Source organism: Eulemur rufifrons, chromosome 2 (genome assembly GCF_041146395.1).
Source record: "Eulemur rufifrons isolate Redbay chromosome 2, OSU_ERuf_1, whole genome shotgun sequence".
Taxonomy (NCBI): Eukaryota; Metazoa; Chordata; class Mammalia; order Primates; family Lemuridae; genus Eulemur; species Eulemur rufifrons.
The window spans coordinates 49,641,581-49,660,722 of record NC_090984.1 but is presented as its reverse complement, the minus strand read 5'-3'; the positions used below and the strand labels follow the sequence as shown (position 1 = coordinate 49,660,722).

The 19,142-nt window shown below is 37.4% G+C and overlaps 1 protein-coding gene across 4 annotated transcripts in view; it reads left to right on the top strand.

Annotated features, from left to right (window-relative positions):
- Positions 1-19,142, top strand: part of MGA (MAX dimerization protein MGA) — an 81,603-nt gene that overhangs the window by 50,508 nt on the left and 11,953 nt on the right. The window contains exons 13-18 of one of the 4 annotated variants that reach the window (XM_069484498.1): positions 663-1,180; positions 3,599-3,749; positions 5,059-5,679; positions 10,117-10,407; positions 10,614-12,127; positions 15,708-15,838. In XM_069484498.1, coding sequence (XP_069340599.1) covers positions 663-1,180; positions 3,599-3,749; positions 5,059-5,679; positions 10,117-10,407; positions 10,614-12,127; positions 15,708-15,838 — 3,226 coding nt within the window. Of the gene's footprint in view, positions 1-662; positions 1,181-3,451; positions 3,750-5,058; positions 5,680-10,116; positions 10,408-10,613; positions 12,128-15,707; positions 15,839-19,142 lie in introns of all 4 variants that reach the window. The other 3 variants (XM_069484488.1, XM_069484507.1, XM_069484511.1) reach the window with 3 other exon arrangements.

The window sequence follows — 19,142 nt, the reverse complement described above, 5'->3', positions numbered from 1 at the left end:
CACCCTGAGATGGCTATGGGGGCCTATATCCTTGATATACCTGTAATTGCAGCACATTGGTTAGGAAGCTCTGCTGTAGAAATATAGGTGTCTAGTGAAATATGTGTCTAGTTAGTATGTTGCCGTGGATAGAAACACATTGGATAGTTGAGTGATCTGCACACAATGTAGGAATGGAACAATTACATCTAGAGGAACAGAGGTAATTCAGAAGTCTTTGCATTAGAAACTAGAGGTAGAGTATACTTAAAAAATATCAGAACACTGTCTCTGTTGTTGTTCTTTAGAATGGACTCTAACCTTCAGATGTTTCAAAGCATCTTGAAAGTATCTTTGCTTTGCCTATATGGATAGCAGAATAGTAACCTATACCAGTTAAGCTTAACATTGGTTGTAGGTCATGCTTTGTTTGCAAGCTCTTAGCAAAAATTTTTAGAGCGCTGTTAAGGGGACTCCCTATTTATTAGAGCCCAGTCAGTAGGGTAGTGCCCTGGGATATTTCTTCTTGGAAAACTCCCAGATTGTGAATTTTAAACATATATGTTAGGTTACCACTGAAAGTACATGGGAATTGGACAATGAGAAACTGTTGAATTTCTTTCAAAGTTCAGTACAAAATGCTGTGATGCAAAAATATCTTCACTTTTTTTGTTTCAAATCAGAAAAGAGCTGGAAGTCTTCTTGCAATGAAGGGGAATCCTCTTCTACCTCTTATATGCATCAGAGGTCACCTGGTGGTCCCACCAAACTGATAGAGATCATCTCAGACTGCAACTGGGAGGAGGATCGAAACAAGATTTTGAGCATCTTATCCCAGCACATCAATAGCAACATGCCACAGTCACTTAAGGTGGGCAGCTTCATCATTGAGTTGGCTTCTCAGCGAAAGAGCCGGGGTGAGAAGAACCCTCCTGTTTATTCTTCTCGTGTGAAAATCTCTATGCCATCATGTCAAGACCAAGATGATATGGCTGAGAAATCTGGATCAGAGACTCCTGATGGTCCATTGTCCCCTGGGAAAATGGATGATATCTCTGCTGTGCAGACAGATGCCCTGGATTCAGTGAGGGAGAGATTACATGGAGGCAAAGGTCTGCCTTTTTATGCAGGGCTTTCTCCTGCAGGGAAGCTTGTGGCCTATAAACGTAAACCCAGTTCAAGTACATCTGGGCTTATCCAGGTGAGAATTATCTTTAATCTGGGTATAGCACCTTTTTATATTTAGGTAACATTGTGATTTTTCTGAGCCCTTTATGGGCCTTATATCATTTATCTTTACATTTCCTGGGAACTGGGTGATAATACCATTATATTTTTGTAATAGGCCTAGGTTAGATGCATAACTAGAGTGAATTTTTGGCAGATTTGCAAACAGAAATGTAGAGCCTTGTATTAGCTTATAATATCTTTCTAGTCTTCCCAGAAAGTTGTTCTTAAACTTTATTACCTGGGCTCTAGTGATACTTTGACAACTAAGCAAGGATAGTCAGAGTGAACCTCTAGTCTTGGAATTTATTATTGGCAGACAGCTTTCAAAACAAAACCTTGTATAGAGCATTAGGGGTAAGGGGAAGATGAAATTGACTTTAATATAGGCAGTATATGTTTGGAAACTTGGGGTAAATTTTTAATTTAGTAAGGTGTTATTCAGATGCATAAGAGTTTAAAAAATTGATCCATGTTTACTTAATTTATTTTTTCCTGTTTTTGATTCAAATGGTTTTTGCCAGTGTAATCATTGTATAGGACAAATATCTCTATCCTTGCTGTTTAATAATTTAGGCAGATTATATTAGTAAAATTACACTGGCATCTAGAAAATTCGAAGAGAAGTTTTGAATTAACATGTAAGTCATGTAGTCAAAAAGATTCTCTCCACTTGCTCAGTGACATTAAGTACACTTTTATATCAGAGTGGCGAATGTGTGGAAGTGTCTGATGTTATTGACAAGATTACTTGACTCTTATTAGATTGACTGTTCCTAAGTCACTAAGGGAATATGACTGATCCACTTAATTAAAAACCTTTTGTTGCAGTTCACTTTCGCTGGTACTATGTAACTGCTTCTGTTGATATTTCTTAAACTCTAAATGATGGGGAGAACAGTGTTTTCTCTTTCTCGTTTATTAATTGATACTTTGAAAGCAGAGACTTGAGATCATTTCTGGTGAGATCAGACTCCCTAAAATACAAGCATAGAAATTTTGTGTTCTCTTCTGCCTAGGACTAACAAAGCCACCATAGAATATAGCTGCATAAGCAGTCAGGCAGCAGTAATGTAAACTTTGGGGAAGCTGATGAGTATTCTTCAAAGCAGGCCCAAGGGAGCAGATAGGGGTTTCTGACCTAGTTTTCATATATCCTAAAAAACTATAGTAAATTTTACTTTCGGATGGAAAGATCACATTCTTTGTACAAAACTCAAGACAGAGATAGTCCTGATCTCCCTGAGAATAATCACAGTTTACTTAAGTAGCAAAGAGTAATTTTGTTTTGTGTCTTTGAAGATGGAGTGATTTGCTATAGCTATTTTTCTCACCATTTCCCTATTAGAGAGTGGACTCCACCTCACTCCATCTCCTCCTCCCACTTTTAAATGATGAAAAGGAGACACAGAAAAGGTTGCTTCTCTAGAGTCAATCAGCAATATGACCTAGAGAACATGGGTAAGAAACTTGGGAGGTTTTTTTAAGAAGAAAGCTATGCCGCTATCCAAGATAGGCAGTCTAACCAACTCAGGTAGCAGAGAGAATCTTTACCTCATTTTTTGGTTCACTTTCTTCTGACAGTTTAATTACTATATCTAGAATTTGAGTTATCTGCCAGCATTTAATTTGAGACCATGTTTTGTCCAAGAGATGAAGATAATATCTTTAAAGTTGAGCCTTTTGAAAACCAAAAATGGAGATGATTTTGTGGCTTAGGTTAGTGTAACAATGGCTTTCTTATAACTTTAAGTAGATTCACCATATATCTTTCAAATATGAAGGATACTTGAAAGGACCCTTGTGTGAGGGCTTCATTATGCCTCTCTGGTCTTATCACAGAGTTTTTGTGGAACACAGTGATTTATTTTTGCTGATGATTGTTAATACTTTAACCAGAAGTGCTTATTGACAAGTAAAACAATTGGCTGATTCCAATTGTTTAGATTTGATTGTATCTTTTACATATAGAGGATTTAGAAATGATGAATTTCTTAGATTCTCTGTTTCCAAACTGCAAAATGAAGGAGATGAGATTAGTTCAGAATATCAGGTGACACCTTTTTTTTTTTTTTTACCTCCTGATTACTCAGATTATCCTGAATGGAAAAAGTCCACTTTTTTCCCCCTTTTAAATCTGAAAAATAGACTTATAAAACTTTGTAAAAATGAAACCCCTGTCAAGGGAGAGGAGTTAGCGAGAGAATTTTATCTTTACAGAATTTCTCTTTGCCACTTGTTTCAGGTTAATGGTAAGAGTTACCCGCAGGCTAAGTTGCTATTGGGACAGATGGGGGCATTGCATCCAGCCAATAGGCTAGCTGCTTATATCACAGGCAGGTTGCGACCCTCAGTCCTGGACCTCTCAACCCTCAGTACTGTCATCTCCAAGGTAGCATCCAATGCCAAGGTGGCTGCATCCAGGAAACCACGTACCCTGTTGCCTTCAACATCCAATTCCAAAATGGCATCCTCCTCCGGCACTACAACAAATCGTCCTGGGAAGAATCTGAAGGCGTTTGTTCCGGCAAAAAGGCCAATTGGTAAGTTGGAGTGTACGTATGATTTAGAAAGGCCTGTGACTTGCTGCTGGGCCAGTGGGTACAGGTATGGAGGAAAAATTAGAGGAGTATAGAATTTGGTATTATTCTTGATGTCTGTCTTGCCTGAATTTTTTTATTTTATTTTTTATTTTTTTGTGACTTCTCTGACTTAGAATACTAGATAAATTGAACTAGACAAATTGAATAGTTTTACAGTTTTATTTTCAAGACTGTTAGACTGGTCTTACTAATATAGAAAAGACCTTAGGATTTTGATTTTGTTTGTAAAAAGGGAAGACACTTAAATATTTTTTCTATTTTACCATTTTTCCTATGAGGACTGGTATTTTTGGCACCAATCATATGTATATTCCTTGAACTTATGAAACCAAGGAGCCTAGCACAAGCTAGTGAGGTAGATCAGTATAGGCTTAAAGTAGAAGGCTTTTATAAACATAATTTTAGAAACACTGCTTTATTCCATCCATCCCTGTTCTGTGAATAAAAACCTCTTGCTTAACATTTCAGTTCTGGAGTCTGTAATAAATTACCTTCTTGAAGCATTTGTGTTTTAGCATTGAAAGTGTCTGTAGTTGGTTTATTGAATTCTTCTTGTTGTTTCAAATCTATTTAGAAATGCTAAAGAAAAGTGTCAATTGTGTATTCTTATTCCTCTAACAGGAAATTGAAATCTCTTGCTGAAGCTAGAGTTGTATGAAGATAGAGGATAGCTATTGTAGTCTTAAAAAGAGCCTGTTTTACTTCTCTTTAAAAGCAGCTTTAATTGTGATTTTTTAAAAACCAGCCCTGTCCTGCTCTCCTTTGAAAAATATCTTTATATATTTTAGGAATATATAATATTTGACTGTCTCATACTAAGACAGCCGTAGAGAGGTAGATGTACTGGACAGGAGGAATGAAATGGAGGAAACAAGTTTTGAAATTAGAATTGGGGGAGAAAAATGCTATCCTTCTTACTTTCTTTGATCTGTTTTAGGTGATGAAGTCATTTGCTGCTGTATTGTCTTTTTAGTGTCCTGACGATTTGAATATATGTATAGTCAAAAGAATTTTAGTAGGAACACCCAGTTTTAATCCCTTTCTTGTTAGAATTGTAAGAGTTTGTTTTGGGTTGAGGCAAGTGTTTGATTTCTGTGGATGGAAATTGACACACATAATGCAGGTAGGTAGTACCTGTAAGAAATTGACCCAGTGGTACACAATAAATGTTGATAAGCACAGTCACTAAGAGGATAAAATATTTAATATAAGAACTGAAGATTTTTGACCTGCAAATTTTTATTTGCAGCGGCTCGACCCTCTCCTGGTGGTGTGTTCACACAGTTTGTGATGAGTAAAGTTGGAGCCTTGCAGCAGAAGATACCTGGAGTTAGCACACCCCAACCCCTGACAGGGCCACAGAAGTTCAGTATCAGACCTTCTCCAGTAATGGTCGTCACACCTGTGGTTTCTTCTGAGCCAGTTCAGGTGTGCAGCTCTGTGACTGCTGCTGTCACTACCACCCCTCAAGTGTTTTTAGAAAATGTTACTGCTGTGACACCTATGACTGCTATTTCTGACGTGGAAACTAAAGAAATTACTTACTCTTCTGGTGCCACCACTTCAGGGGTTGTTGAGGTCTCTGAAACTAATACGAGCACCCCTGTAACATCTACCCAGTCTACAGCCACTGTGAACCTTACCAAAACCACTGGGATAACTACCCCCGTGGCTTCAGTTGCATTTCCTAAGTCTTTGATAGCATCTCCAGCCATAACTCTTCCTGTTGCTTCCACTGCCTCCACTTCCATAGTCGTGGTGACCACAGCTGCATCTTCCTCCATGGTGACCACACCAACTTCATCTCTGGGTTCTGTTCCTATAATACTCTCAGGAATTAATGGGAGTCCACCAGTGAGCCAGAGACCAGGTAAGGCCTAGATGTTACTCGCTGCTTTACTGTACAGGTATTTATATATCTTTGTGGTTGTGTTAGGATTGTAGATATCAGGATGACAGTGTAGGTATTTCCACTATAACATGATACGTGTGTTCCTGAAAACCTTTGTATTCTGCAAAAGTGAACACTAAAAATATTGATACAAGATTAGGATGAATCATGAAAATCTATGCAATTTTGTAACCAGGACATTAATGAAAACAATACCTAATACCTTGAGAGGTAACTTGAACAGTCTTTGAATGATGGTTTAGTGGGGCTGGAGATTGCCTCAGGGGATATTAAAAACACTCAGAAAACATTAGAATGACATGCTGGCTGAAGGGTAGTGAAATAATGCAGATGGGATTGGATCAGTGAGCCATTAGAGCAGCCATTAAGGTGGGCATGGGAGAAAGTGCAACCTGCTATGTGCTAAGAGCTAGGGATGCACGTCTCTGAGGTGCACCCCTACCTCTTTTTGAGGTGGGGGGGGTTGATACTTTTTAATTAAAAAAGAGAGATGAGAGAGCTTCTTCCTATGCTATAGCCAAACTGAGGGCTTTTCCTCTGTCTTGCTGAAGATTAAAATATACTCCTGCTTTTCTAGCCTTTCTTGTACAGTAAAAGTTACTTACGAATTGGTACCTATTTAATTATTATACATGAACTGCTTGAAGTAGAAATAAGGACATATATTTGTTTAGGACTCTAATTCATCAGCTTTTTAGTTAAAATATTTCTCTTGTTGGCTTAGTAAGTTAAGTGAATTTGAAATAAGAATAGCCTACATTATTGTAATTTTTATATCCAAACCCAACTAGCTTAAGTAAGTGGTTCTTTTAGCCCACTCAAAGAGGAATTAATGTGGAAAAGAGAGACTTTGGAGAATTTGAGGGGAAATAAATACCCAACAGCAATTCTGTCTTGGTTATTGTTGTTTTTCCTATTAATTTTTGCATTTAGTGACATAATCCAAATCCCTGCCCATCCTTTAGGTAAAAAGTGAATGGCAGTTAGGTTGTAAGTTGAAGTTCTGTTGAAAGGAAAAGTGAATCATAGTATTAAATTTGTTTGTCTTCTGCTTCTCATAAATAAGCCTGTAAAACATCAGTTTATTATATGGTTTGGGAAGTGAGGTCATTGTTGATAAAGCTGCTTTGATTTCCTACTGGATTGTATTTGTTTTATTTTAACAGATCATGTCTTCCAAACCATATGGATTCTAACCCTTTTACTCTTAATTCTATCATGAAGATATGAGTAGGGTTTTTTTTTTTTTTTTGTAGTTCCGTTGTTTCTCAGTTATATAGGATATATTTTGCTGTAAGTCCCATCTGTACCATCGTCTTTTTTTTTTTTTCTTCCCTTTTTTTTGATACAGGGTCTTGCTTTGTCACCTGGGCTAGAGTGCAGTGGTGTCATCATAGCTCACTGCAACCTCAAACTCCTGGGTTTAGGCGATCCTTCTGCCTCAGTCTCCCGAGTAGCTAATTTTTTTCCATTTTCTGTAGAGACGAGAAGGTCTCGCTTTTGCTCAGGCTGGTCTCCAACTCCTGGCCTTGAGCAGTCCTCCCTCCTTGGCCTCCCAAAGTACTAGAATTACAGGTGTAAGCCACCACCCCTGGCCTGTATCATCATTTATTTAAATCAGCTACTGTTTTGCTTAAATGTATTTTGGAGAGAACATTAATTGGAAGCCAGCATTATTTGTCATAATAGAGATTAACCCCATAAATAAATATACTGGAAACAATAATACTAAAATATACTTTTTAATTCCCGTTAGCTACTGTGTGTCTTAAGCATATGGTTTGCTCTCTTCCTGTTAATGAAGAAAGCTAGAAAATGTTGGAGTAATATTAAAGATATAATATCAAAGACTAGTACCTAAAAGTATCTTATATAATACCACTTGAGAAAATATTAATATTAACAAATTTTCTTATCTTTTATAAAAAGAGCTGAGTCAGCTGCTGCTTCTATGGAAGTTTGTGTAATTTTGTTGTCTATTCATAAATAGGATCCCAACTTGGGCACTTGGTTATCTGTGACTTTCTCATTGACTGCCATTTTTTTCCTCTTCTCTCTTCTATCCCTTGCCTACATTTAAATAAACACATATTTAGAGTTTATATTAAAGAATGTTTTCATTCTCTGAATTGGAATAATTTAGATTTTGAATCCCTCTCTGAAAATTAATTTGAAAAGTTCAAGAGCTTAATGCATCAACATATTTCTTAATTCACATTAAGATAGATTTTTTTTTTGTTTAAATTGCATGCTACTATTTTCAACAACAGTTTGATCTTTGTGTTTTATTTCATTTTTAAGAGTAGCCCTGGATTTTCTATGTAACTGTAAATGTCCTTTAAATATTATGAGCATGACTTTTAGAAATTTGGTATATTTTGTAGGCATAGTGCCTGATAGAGAATCACATTGAGCTCAAATCTTTATTTGGTTTGTTCATTTTTTTTTTTTCCTACTTAGTGACAAACTTTTAAAGTTTTATTTATTAACAATGTTAGGCCGGGCACAGTGGCTCACACCTATAATCCTAGCACTCTGGGAGGCCGAGGTAGGAGGATCGTTTGAGCTCAGGAATTTGAGACTAGCCTGAGCAAGAGTAAGACCTTGTCTCTACTAAAAATAGAAAGAAATTAGCTGGACAACTGAAAATATATAGAAAAAATTAGCTGGGCATGGTTGGCACATGCCTGTAGTCCCAGCAACTCCGGAGGCTGAGGCAGAAGGATTGTTTGAGCCCCCGGAGTTTGAGGTTGCTGTGAGCTAGGCTGACCCCATGGCACTCTAGCCTGGGCAACAGAGTGAGACTCTGTCTCAAAAAAATAAAGAAAAACAATGTTAAATAAGTTTACTAATTTGAATGGTAATGTTAGACTAGTTTCATGTATGCTTATTATGGTCATTATTTCTACCTCTTTATCCCTATGATCCAAACAAAAACCTATCTATAATAGATTATTCGTGTTATTTTTTTCCTTGTCCTTAGTATTTCTAAATGTGTCTTCCAGTCCTTAAAGTGCATCTTTAGGTACTATTAATGGTTTGAAATCTCTTTGAATTGACATCTTCTGCATTAAATTTCTGCTTTTTCTATTTGTTTTAAAACAATCTTTTGCCTCTTCCTAGCCAGGCTTTATATCCTTGCTTCTTTGATGTCTCTTAATTTCATTCCATTGAGGGTGGGGGTATGTATTTTTTTCCTTTTGAAAAATAATTTCTACTAATCTTTAAGCTTTGCTTATTTGTTAGTGAATTTTAATTTCAAAAGCCAAGAAGCCTTTTATACCAAGGATTTTTGGTCCTTGACTTTCTCTTTCTTGAGTATAAGCTGTGAAACTCAGAAGTCTAATGAGGGTTACCAGCCTTAATTTTTAAGTTGAAGAGGAGACTCTTATAAACGATCCCTTTAACTTGAACAAGAGTCCAGATTTAGAGGCCTACCTGTTTTTCAAGCATTTTTTTTTTTTTTGAGACAGAGTCTCACTTTGTTGCCCGGGCTAGAGTGAGTGCCATGGCGTCAGCCTAGCTCACAGCAACCTCAAACTCCTGGGCTCAAGCGATCCTACTGCCTCAGCCTCCCGAGTAGCTGGGACTACAGGCATGCACCACCATGCCCGGCTCATTTTTTTTTTTTTTTTCTATATATATTTTAGTTGTCCATATAATTTCTTTCTATTTTTAGTAGAGACGGGGTCTCGCTCTTGCTCAGGCCGGTCTCGAACTCCTGACCTTGAGCGATCCTCCCGCCTCGGCCTCCCAGAGTGCTAGGATTACAGGCGTGAGCCACCGCGCCCGGCCTTTTTTTTTTTTTTTTTGAGACAGAATCTCGCTCTGTTGCCTGGGCTAGAGTGCCATGGCGTCAAGCTCACAGCAACCTCAAACTCCTGGGCTTAAGGAATCCTTCTGCCTCAGCCTCGCGAGTAGCTGGGACTACAGGCATGTGCCACCATGCACGGCTAATTTTTTTTTCCTATATATATTTTTAGCTGTCCAGATCATTTCTTTCTATTTTTAGTAGAGATGAGGTCTCACTCTTGCTCAGGCTGGTCTCGAATTCCTGACCTCGAGCGATCCTCCCACCTCGGCCTCCCAGAGTGCTAGGATTACAGGCGTGAGCCACCCTGCCCGGCCCAAGCATTATCTCTTTAAATGCACCTTGATAATTGATGCTTTTTTTTGCCATTCTAAATGTAAAGCTCCACTATGTCTGGCTGCTTAGCGTTTAAAATAAATTGTTATCAGTCATAAGTAGTGCATTATAGAGGTATAAGATTTCACCAACTTTATAATTCAAATTAGAAGTGACTTACAGCATAGATCCTATGTCTTAATAGTTTTTTTTTCTTACATATGTTAAAGGAAAATTTTGATACTATGTTTCCATTTCCTGTTTTTCAGAAAATGCCCCTCAAATTCCAGTGGCTGTTCCACAGGTCTCTCCTAACACAGTGAAACGTCCTGGACCTCGGTTGTTACTGATTCCAGTGCAGCAGGGTTCTCCTACTCTTAGAGCTGTCCCAAACACACAACTTCAGGGACATCGAATGGTCTTGCAGCCTATTAGGAGTCCAAGTGGAATGAACCTATTTAGGCACCCCAATGGACAGATTGTACAGCTCCTACCTTTGCATCAGCTTCGAGGCTCAAATACCCAGCCCACCTTACAGCCTGTCATGTTTCGGAACCCAGGTATAAAATTGGAGATCTTTCTGATGGATTTTTCTTTTGTTGAATCAGTTGGTAATATGTTATGTTAATGCACCAGAGTTGTTTTTCTTAGTGTCTTGTAGTCACCTGACCAAAAAGAAAAGCATACTGTGGAAATCTTGATATGGGCAATGGTGATTTAAAATTTTCTTTTCTTTTCTTTTTTTTTTTTTTTTTAAAAAAACCAGGGTCTGTGATGGGAATCCGGTTACCTGCTCCTTCCAAACCTTCTGAGACTCCACCATCTTCCACTTCATCCTCTGCTTTTTCTGTCATGAATCCTGTAATTCAGGCTGTTGGTTCTTCTCCAGCAGTGAATGTTATCACTCAGGCACCATCACTGCTTTCCTCTGGACCTAGTTTTGTGTCTCAGGCTGGCACATTGACCCTGAGGATTTCTCCTCCTGAACCGCAAAGCTTTGCAAGTAAAACAGGCTCTGAAACCAAAATAACTTACAGCTCAGGAGGACAGCCTGTTGGTACAGCCAGTCTTATTCCTCTCCAGTCTGGTAGTTTTGCTTTGCTGCAGCTCCCAGGACAAAAGCCTGTTCCTAGCTCCATTCTTCAACATGTTGCTTCCCTTCAGATGAAAAGAGAATCCCAGAATGCAGATAAGAAAGATGAAACAAAGTCTATAAAAAGAGAGCAGGAAACTAAGAAGGCTCTGCATTCAGAAGGAGAAGCTATAGACCCTGAGGCTAATATAATAAAGCAAAACTCAGGAGCCATTGCCTCACAAGAAACCCTGAATGATTCCTTGGAACATAGGGGAAATCATTTGGTTGAAGAATCCCTTACTGAAGTTGTTTCTGCAACTGTCAAACCTACTGAGCACTCCTTTATCACTGGGTCGCATACAGATGAAGACTATAAAGATATTAATGAAGAGTGTGGGACTAGGAATCATAACAGTTCAAAGGAAAAACTGACTATTCTGGAAGTTAGGACCATTTCTGAAAGAGCCAGTAATAAGACAGTCCAAAATGTAAGTAAAGTACAGCTTCAAAAACTTGGTGAGGTGAAGGTGGAACAGCAGAAAGGATTAGATAATCCAGAAGAAAAATCAAATGAATTTCTAGTCATCTCTAAGGAAAGAAGTAAACTCGAATTATCAGGGAGCAAAGTTGTGGAACAGCAATCTAATCTACAGCCCGAGGCAAAGCAGAAGGGATGTGGAGACTCTCTGGAGAAGCACAGCATTAGGGAGAGATGGAGAAAACATCTGAAGGGACCCTTGACACGGAAATGTGTTAGAACTTCACAGGAGTGTAAGAAAGAGGCAGATGAGCAGTTAATTAAAGAAACACAGACATGTCAAGAAAATTCAGATGTGTTTCAACAAGAACGAGGCATCTCTGACTTATTGGGAAAAAGTGGAACTACTGAGAATGCCAGAGTTTTAAAAATGGAATGTGATTCTTGGAGTAGGATTTCTAATTCTCCAGCCTTCTCCATTGTTCCTAGAAGAGCTACAAAAGGCAGCAGAGGGAATGGACATTTTCAGGGTCATTTACTACTACCAGGAGAACAGATAAAACTAAAGCAAGAGAAGAAGGGTGGGAGAAGCAGTGCTGACTTCACTGTTTTCGATTTGGAAGAGGATGAGGAGGAAGATGAGAATGAGAAAACCGATGATTCTATTGATGAAATTGTGGATGTTGTTTCTGACTACCAGAGTGAGGAGGTTGATGATGTAGAAAAGGTGGTGAGCCCATTTTTATTGTGACTGAAACCTCAAGGATTTAAATGATTTATTAGAGACAGTAGCTTTTCCAGAAGATCAATAAGACCTAATACATTCAGTTGGATTCCTAGGTTTAGATTATGATTAAGTGACTTTGTAATTTTTAGGATGTGTCAGTCAGGGAACATTTTTAAGCTTGTATTATGCGTTGAGACTTAAGTGTCTGGTATTATGAGAAGGGTGCCTTAAGCCTTTGGGGGATAGGTGCTTGAGTCCCTACCAAGTTGAGGTTTTTTTAAAAATCCTGAAATCATTACTCACATTTGATCTCAGTTTTTGTGACATTTTCTATGTGAGGTGATTATATTATAGCTTTTCTGGTAGATGTAATAAGAAACAGGAAATGGGTGACCTTAGAACTGGAGGAGAACTTACCCACCTGCATTTAGAGAGATGTTTTTCTTTGGAAAAATATTAAACAATACCATCCATCTAATATTTTAATATAATCCTGCCTAAAGTTGCTTTTTAATTATCTCCTAAAATTAGTCATTTAGTCTCTACAACTTATGTTCTAGACTTTGGTCATCATCCTTTGTAATATGACCCATATAGTTTTTTATTTTCTTGAAATATTTTTATAGGCTTCCTATTTAGGATTGTATTTACTGAACTAAGTAATTATAAGTTGGGTATGATGTAGGGCAGGAGTTAGACAAACATTTTTTGTAAAGGGCCAGGTAGTAAGTATTTTAGACTTCACAGGCTAGATGGTTCTCTGTTGCGACTAATCAACTGCTGTTGTAGTGTGAAAGCAGCCATAAGTGAATGAGTGTGGCTGTATTCCAGTAAAACTTCATTTACAAAAACAGGTGATGTTCTGTGGTTTGCTAACCCCTGATACATACACACACATATATATATATATATATTTATTTATTTTTTGAGACAGAGTCTCACTCTGTTGCCCAGGCTAGAGTGCCGTGGTGTCAGCCTAGCTCACAGCAACCTCAAACTCCTGGGCTCGAGCGATCCTCCTGCCTCAGCCTGCCGAATAGCTGGGAGTTACAGGCATGTGCCACCATGCCCGGCTAATTTTTCTATATATATATTTTTTAGCTGTCCATATAATTTCTTTCTATTTTTAGTAGAGATGGGGGTCTCACTCTTGCTTACGCTGGTCTCGAACTCCTGAGCTCAAACAATCCCCCGCCTAGGCCTCCCAGAGTGCTAGGATTACAGGTGTGAGCCACCACGCCCGGCCACCCCTGAGATATATATATACATATACATATACATATACATATATACATACACTGATGTAAAACATAAGGAGACCAGAGTCAGATGCCTGTGGGGTGCCCTGGAACCTAAACTCTGTCCTTTTCTTTAATAGCAGATAACAGCCATCTGCACTGATTGTTATGCAGCTGGTTGTTTTAGAATCTCACTTGAGATCATTCAGTCTCTTTGTTATCTGGTCCTTTTTCTGTTAATGCCTAACTGCCTTAAGCAGATAAAATATAACAAAAAGATTACTATTTTAAAACCCTAAAATGTTTAAATATTTTAAAGTTCCTCTATTGATTGTTTCTGTACCTCGGTTGTCTCATTTGTAAGTGAGAGTCTAGCTCTAAAATTGGATAATTCTGTATGCATTTGCTTTATATTCTCTCTATGGCCTAAGCCTTTTCAAGGATGGATATCTGTAGGTAGCTGAAGAATCTAAATTCATTGAGTTTAGGAGTTATACTGTAGATCTTATTGTGCATTTTGCAGAGTCTCGCATTGTAAGTCAGGCCAGGTAAACAGCAGACCAAAAAACAGTCCAGCTTTAAAACCAGTGAAAACTGTTGGCTATCAGTGGAACTTACTTAATAGAACCTTTAGAGTGTCTTAATCATCTAACGAGGCATTGCTTGAATGTACTAATAGAGAATGAGACAAACAAGTTACACTTTTTTTTTTTTTTTGAGACAGAGTCTCACTCTGTTGCCCAGGCTAGAGTGAGTGCCGTGGCGTCAGCCTAGCTCACAGCAACCTCAAACTCCTGGGCTCAAGCGATCCCACTGCCTCAGCCTCCCAAGTAGCTGGGACTACAGGCATGCGCCATCATGCCTAGCTAATTTTTTCTATATATATTTTTAGTTGGCCAGATAATTTCTTTCTATTTTTAGTAGAGACAAGGTCTCGCTCTTGCTCAGGCTGGTCTCAAACTCCTGACCTCTAGCGATCCACCTGCCTCGGCCTCCCAGAGTGCTAGAATTACAGGCATGAGCCACCGCACCTGGCCAAGTTACACTTTTTTAAAAGTAAGGGTGTTACATTAAATGATCTCTAAAATCTAAATTCTACATTGCATTTATGTGCATTTCTGACACCTATCTTTATACTTATGATTAACATTGTATTGGAATAGTGTGAGGAAAGTTGTGAATAGCCATTTTAAATATTCCATTGTGGAGGTTATTGGATATTATTGACAAAGCCTGCAGTTAAAACCCTACAGATGGCAGGCATTGTTGAGTTTAAATCTTATAAAGTATCTACCTACATTATTACCTCTTTAGATTCTGTTGGAATTTTGTCGATTTTGCTTCATAGAGTTAATTTCAATACATATTGTTTACATTTTAAAATTGAATATGCATTGTTTAAATTGTGCTTAAATTTGGGTGGGGAACATAAATGATGGCTTGCATTTCGCATCTATCAGCCTTATGGAGCCTGTAATTTAGGGGTAAGTAATTTTTCCAACAAGTTTAAGCATAGAATTAATAAGGTGATTGGGATACTTTAATTTGAGTTGTGCCTCTCTGGTATAGTATGATTATAGTTAACAGAAAAAATATTCCATGCTTACTTTCTGGCATGGTAAACACTACTTTTAAAGGTGGACTTGAATATATCTGCTTATTTTATATATCCATATAATTCTACCGTTACATAAAATATTCAGTGAGTTTCTATGATAGGGGCTCAATAAATGCTTACTTGATTGACTCCTTTTTTGGTATAATAAGGAAGTATAACAATCTCAGGCTTCTTTTAAAACCTGAAATTCCTCAAAAGCTCTCATTCTGTGGGGTTGAGAGACTTGGAAGGCTGAGCTGTATTCTATTTCCATACCTGCCTTATGTATGTTAAGGTGTATTGATTTGTCGGTATCTGATACAGTGTTAGTCATGAAGGCTCCTTAAAAAAGAACCTGAGTTTTTCTCCTTTCTACCTTTTCTCTCACCAAATTTTATTTTACTGTTATTTGACCTTAAGATTTATGAAGCATTAATATATCTGTACCTGAATTTTGTCCACTAACGATAACACTGAAGCTTCACTGCAGCCCTTTGGAGACTCTGTTCAGTTTAATGATGTCTGTTTAATGTATATTTATGACTTACAGTGTAGTTCTTTGTTATTAATTCTAGTCATGTGTTATCTTTCTGATTTATTTCCTTATTATGATTAATAAGTTTAGGATTATCAGTACTCATGGTATATTTGGCACTAGTCGGTTTTATAAGGGAAGCATGCAGTTGAAAATTTTAGGTGTGCTTGCCCCCTATACATTATTTACTGTCGAAATGATATATTTCAGAATAACTGTGTAGAATACATTGAGGATGATGAGGAACAGGTGGACATTGAGACTGTAGAAGAGCTCTCAGAGGAAATTAATGTTGCTCACATGAAGACCACAGCTGCACACACACAGTCATTTAAACAGCGGTAAGTCTTACATCTCTTTGGATTGTTACTGTTGCTTTTTAACAAGAAGCAAAACTACATGTTCTCTTTAGAAGCTCTGGGTAACTGACCTTGTTCTTTTTCCTCTATTTTTTTCCTAATTAGTGTAGATGAGAGGAGCTAGAATTGGAAGATAATTAACCTTTCTTGGTCCTTGCTAGGAAGCAGTGTGTAAATATGAATAACATGCTTTTGGAGCCTGATACACTGGTGTTAAGATAATAGTTTTGTTAGTTTGTGGATATTTAACCTTGGACAAGTCTTTAATATCTCTGAATCTCATATTCTTTACCTATGAAATGAGGAAAATGTCCTTATTTGAAGTGTGAAATGAGATAATATACGCAACTAACGTAATAACCTATGTAAGTGAACTCTACTCAGCAGAGGTTAGTTTCTTTATCTTTTCAGAAGAATAAGGAATGACATTCTAAATTTGGTTACTTCACTAGTTGAACAGGTGAGATACAGTTAGGAAAATTTTTCTACTTGTTCCTCTGATGAGATGAAATGTGGAGGGCATGACAATTTGCTCAGGAAAATTTATGTCATTTTCTGTTTTAGTAAGCCTTGTATTGATTATAGATTTGGGTGTAAGAGAGAGAAGGTAAGGAAAATATATTTCCTAGACATTGTACTTTCCTCTTCTCTCTTTATCTGTCATATGAAAGTAGCAATGAGTTGAGAGGGAATAATCTTTATCCCTATGGATGCTAAGAAAGTTTTAAGAGTGGAAAATAGGACCTGTAGTTTTTTTTTCACTCCAGAACTGTTTGTGGGCTACTTCACCTACCTACTGGTTAAGCTTGAAAGAATTCGGATCCCTTAAAAACTTAAAAAAAGTTCAGCAGTATTGTTGGATAAGTTCTGTATACCAAAATCGAGTTTCTAAATAATAGCAACAAACAAAAAATGTAATCTAGAAAATACCATTTACAATATGAAAAAAAGCTGTCAGGGACTGTATCTAACAAAAGCTGTGCAAGACTTTTTATAAAATTGTATAGAAAGACATTGAGAAAGAATTCAATAAACAGAGAGAGATACCATGTTAATGGGTTGGAATAATAAAGGGCAAAGAATAACCAACACACAAAGAGCCCAAACTATAAAGGAACAGATTAAAATTGAAGATTAAAAATTAAAGATTTAGGCCCCATGCAGTGGCTCATACCTGTAATCCTAGCACTCTGGGAGGCCAAGGCAGGATAGTTGCTTGAGGTCAGGACTTTGAGACCAATCTGAGCAAGAGCAAGATCTGGTCTCTACAAAAAAAAAAAATAGAAAAATTAACCAGGCGTAGTGTTGTGAGCCCGTAGTCCCAGCTACTCAGGAGGCCGAGGCAGGAGGATCGCTTGAGCCCAGGAGTTTGAGGTTGCAGTGAGCTATGATGATGCCACTACTCTAGCCTAGGTGACAGAGCGAGACTGTCTCAAAAAGGAAAAAAAAAATTTAAAGATGTAATTAAATTTATTTGAATTTTTTAGGATTTTAAATTTAAAAGAAGGATCAAAATTTTTTAATTTTTTTTTTTTTTTTTTTTTTGCGAGCATGAAATGAAGTTTACTGAGGAAGGACAAGATAGGTGTATAGTGCAAGAGCAAGGATAAAGGTTTACAGAGTAAGAGCAAGATATGTGTGCTACAGAACAGTGAACAGGCCTCTTGTCATAACAAAATTCTACCAGGATACCATGAAAACAGTGAAAAGGCAAACTCAGACTATAAGGAAAATATTTGTAATATGGATAATTGACAAAGGATTAATATATCAAGGATATAAAAAAATTCTTATAAATCAGTAAGAAAGATGATCCAATAGAAAAGTAACGGATATTCACAGGAAGTTTACAGAAGAGGAAACCTAAAAGACCAGTAAACATATGAAAATTTGTTGAACTTCACAAGTAATTAAGGAAATGCAAATTAAACCACAGTGATCACCAATTTTTACCTATAAGATTGGCAAAATTTGAAATTTCTGATAGTACTGTTACCTAGGTATGGAGCAGTGGGGACTCAAATTTAACTGCAAGTGGAATATAAATTGTTATTACTGGTTTGACATCTACTAAAGTAGATGTGCATAGCTTTCTTTGTTTTTTCTTTTGAGACAGGGTGTCACTCTGTTGCCCAGGCTAGAGTGCTGGGGCGTCAGCCTAGCTCACAGCAACCTCAAACTCCGGGGGCTCAAACAATCCTTCTGCCTCAGCCTCCGGAGTTGCTGGGACTACAGGCATGTGCCACCATGCCTGGCTGATTTTTTTCTATATATAGTTTTAGTTGTCCAGCTAATTTATTTTTTATTTTTTTAGTAGAGACAGGGTCTTGGTCTTGCTCAGGCTGGTCTCGAACTCCTGAGCTCAAACAATCCACCCGCCTTGGCCTCCCAGAGTTGCTAGGATTACAGGTGTGAGCCACTGCACCCGGCCAACTTTCTTGTACTCAGTAATTCTACTCCTGATGGTGTAAAGATTTGGAAACAACCTAAATAACTACTAACATTCTGAAAACATAAATTTTAGAAAATTTACTGTGGCATACTATATAGCAGTTCAAGTAACTGAACTAAAACTATTTGTATCAACATATCTCAGGTGTAACATTGAATGAAATAAATTAATTGCAGAAAGATACAGTGTAATATGTAATATTTAAAAGAGTACATAATATTTTTTGTTTGGAGATATACATTCCTAGTAAAACTGTAAAGGTGTACATGGTAAACTCAGTCTGGAAGTGTTTACCCATAAGAAGGAAGAAAGGGAATGTGATTGAGTAGACTGCACATAGAATCTCTACTGATTTTGAGATGGATAATATTTCAAGCTGGATAGTATATTTCTGGGTGTTCACTGTACAGTCAGCCTTCCCTATATGTAGGTTCCACATTCATGGGTACAACCAACCACGGTTTGAAAATATCCAAAAGAAAAACATTGCATCTGTATTGAATGTGGATAGGCTTTTTTTCCTTGTCAGTATTCCCTAAACAATGTAGTATAACAGCTTTTGACATAGTATTTACATTGTATTAGGTGTTATAAGTAATCTAAAGATGATTTAAAATATATGGGAGGGTGTACATAGGTTATATGCAAATACTACATCATTTTATAACAGGGATTTGAGCATCAGACAGAGTATTTGGGTATCTGAGAGGTCCTAGAACCAATCCCTCACTGATACTGAGGGAGAGCTGTATATTTGTTTATATAGTTCTGTATGTCTGAAATATTTCATGATAGAAAAAAGTAATTTTTAGTTTTAGTGACTATTTGGACACT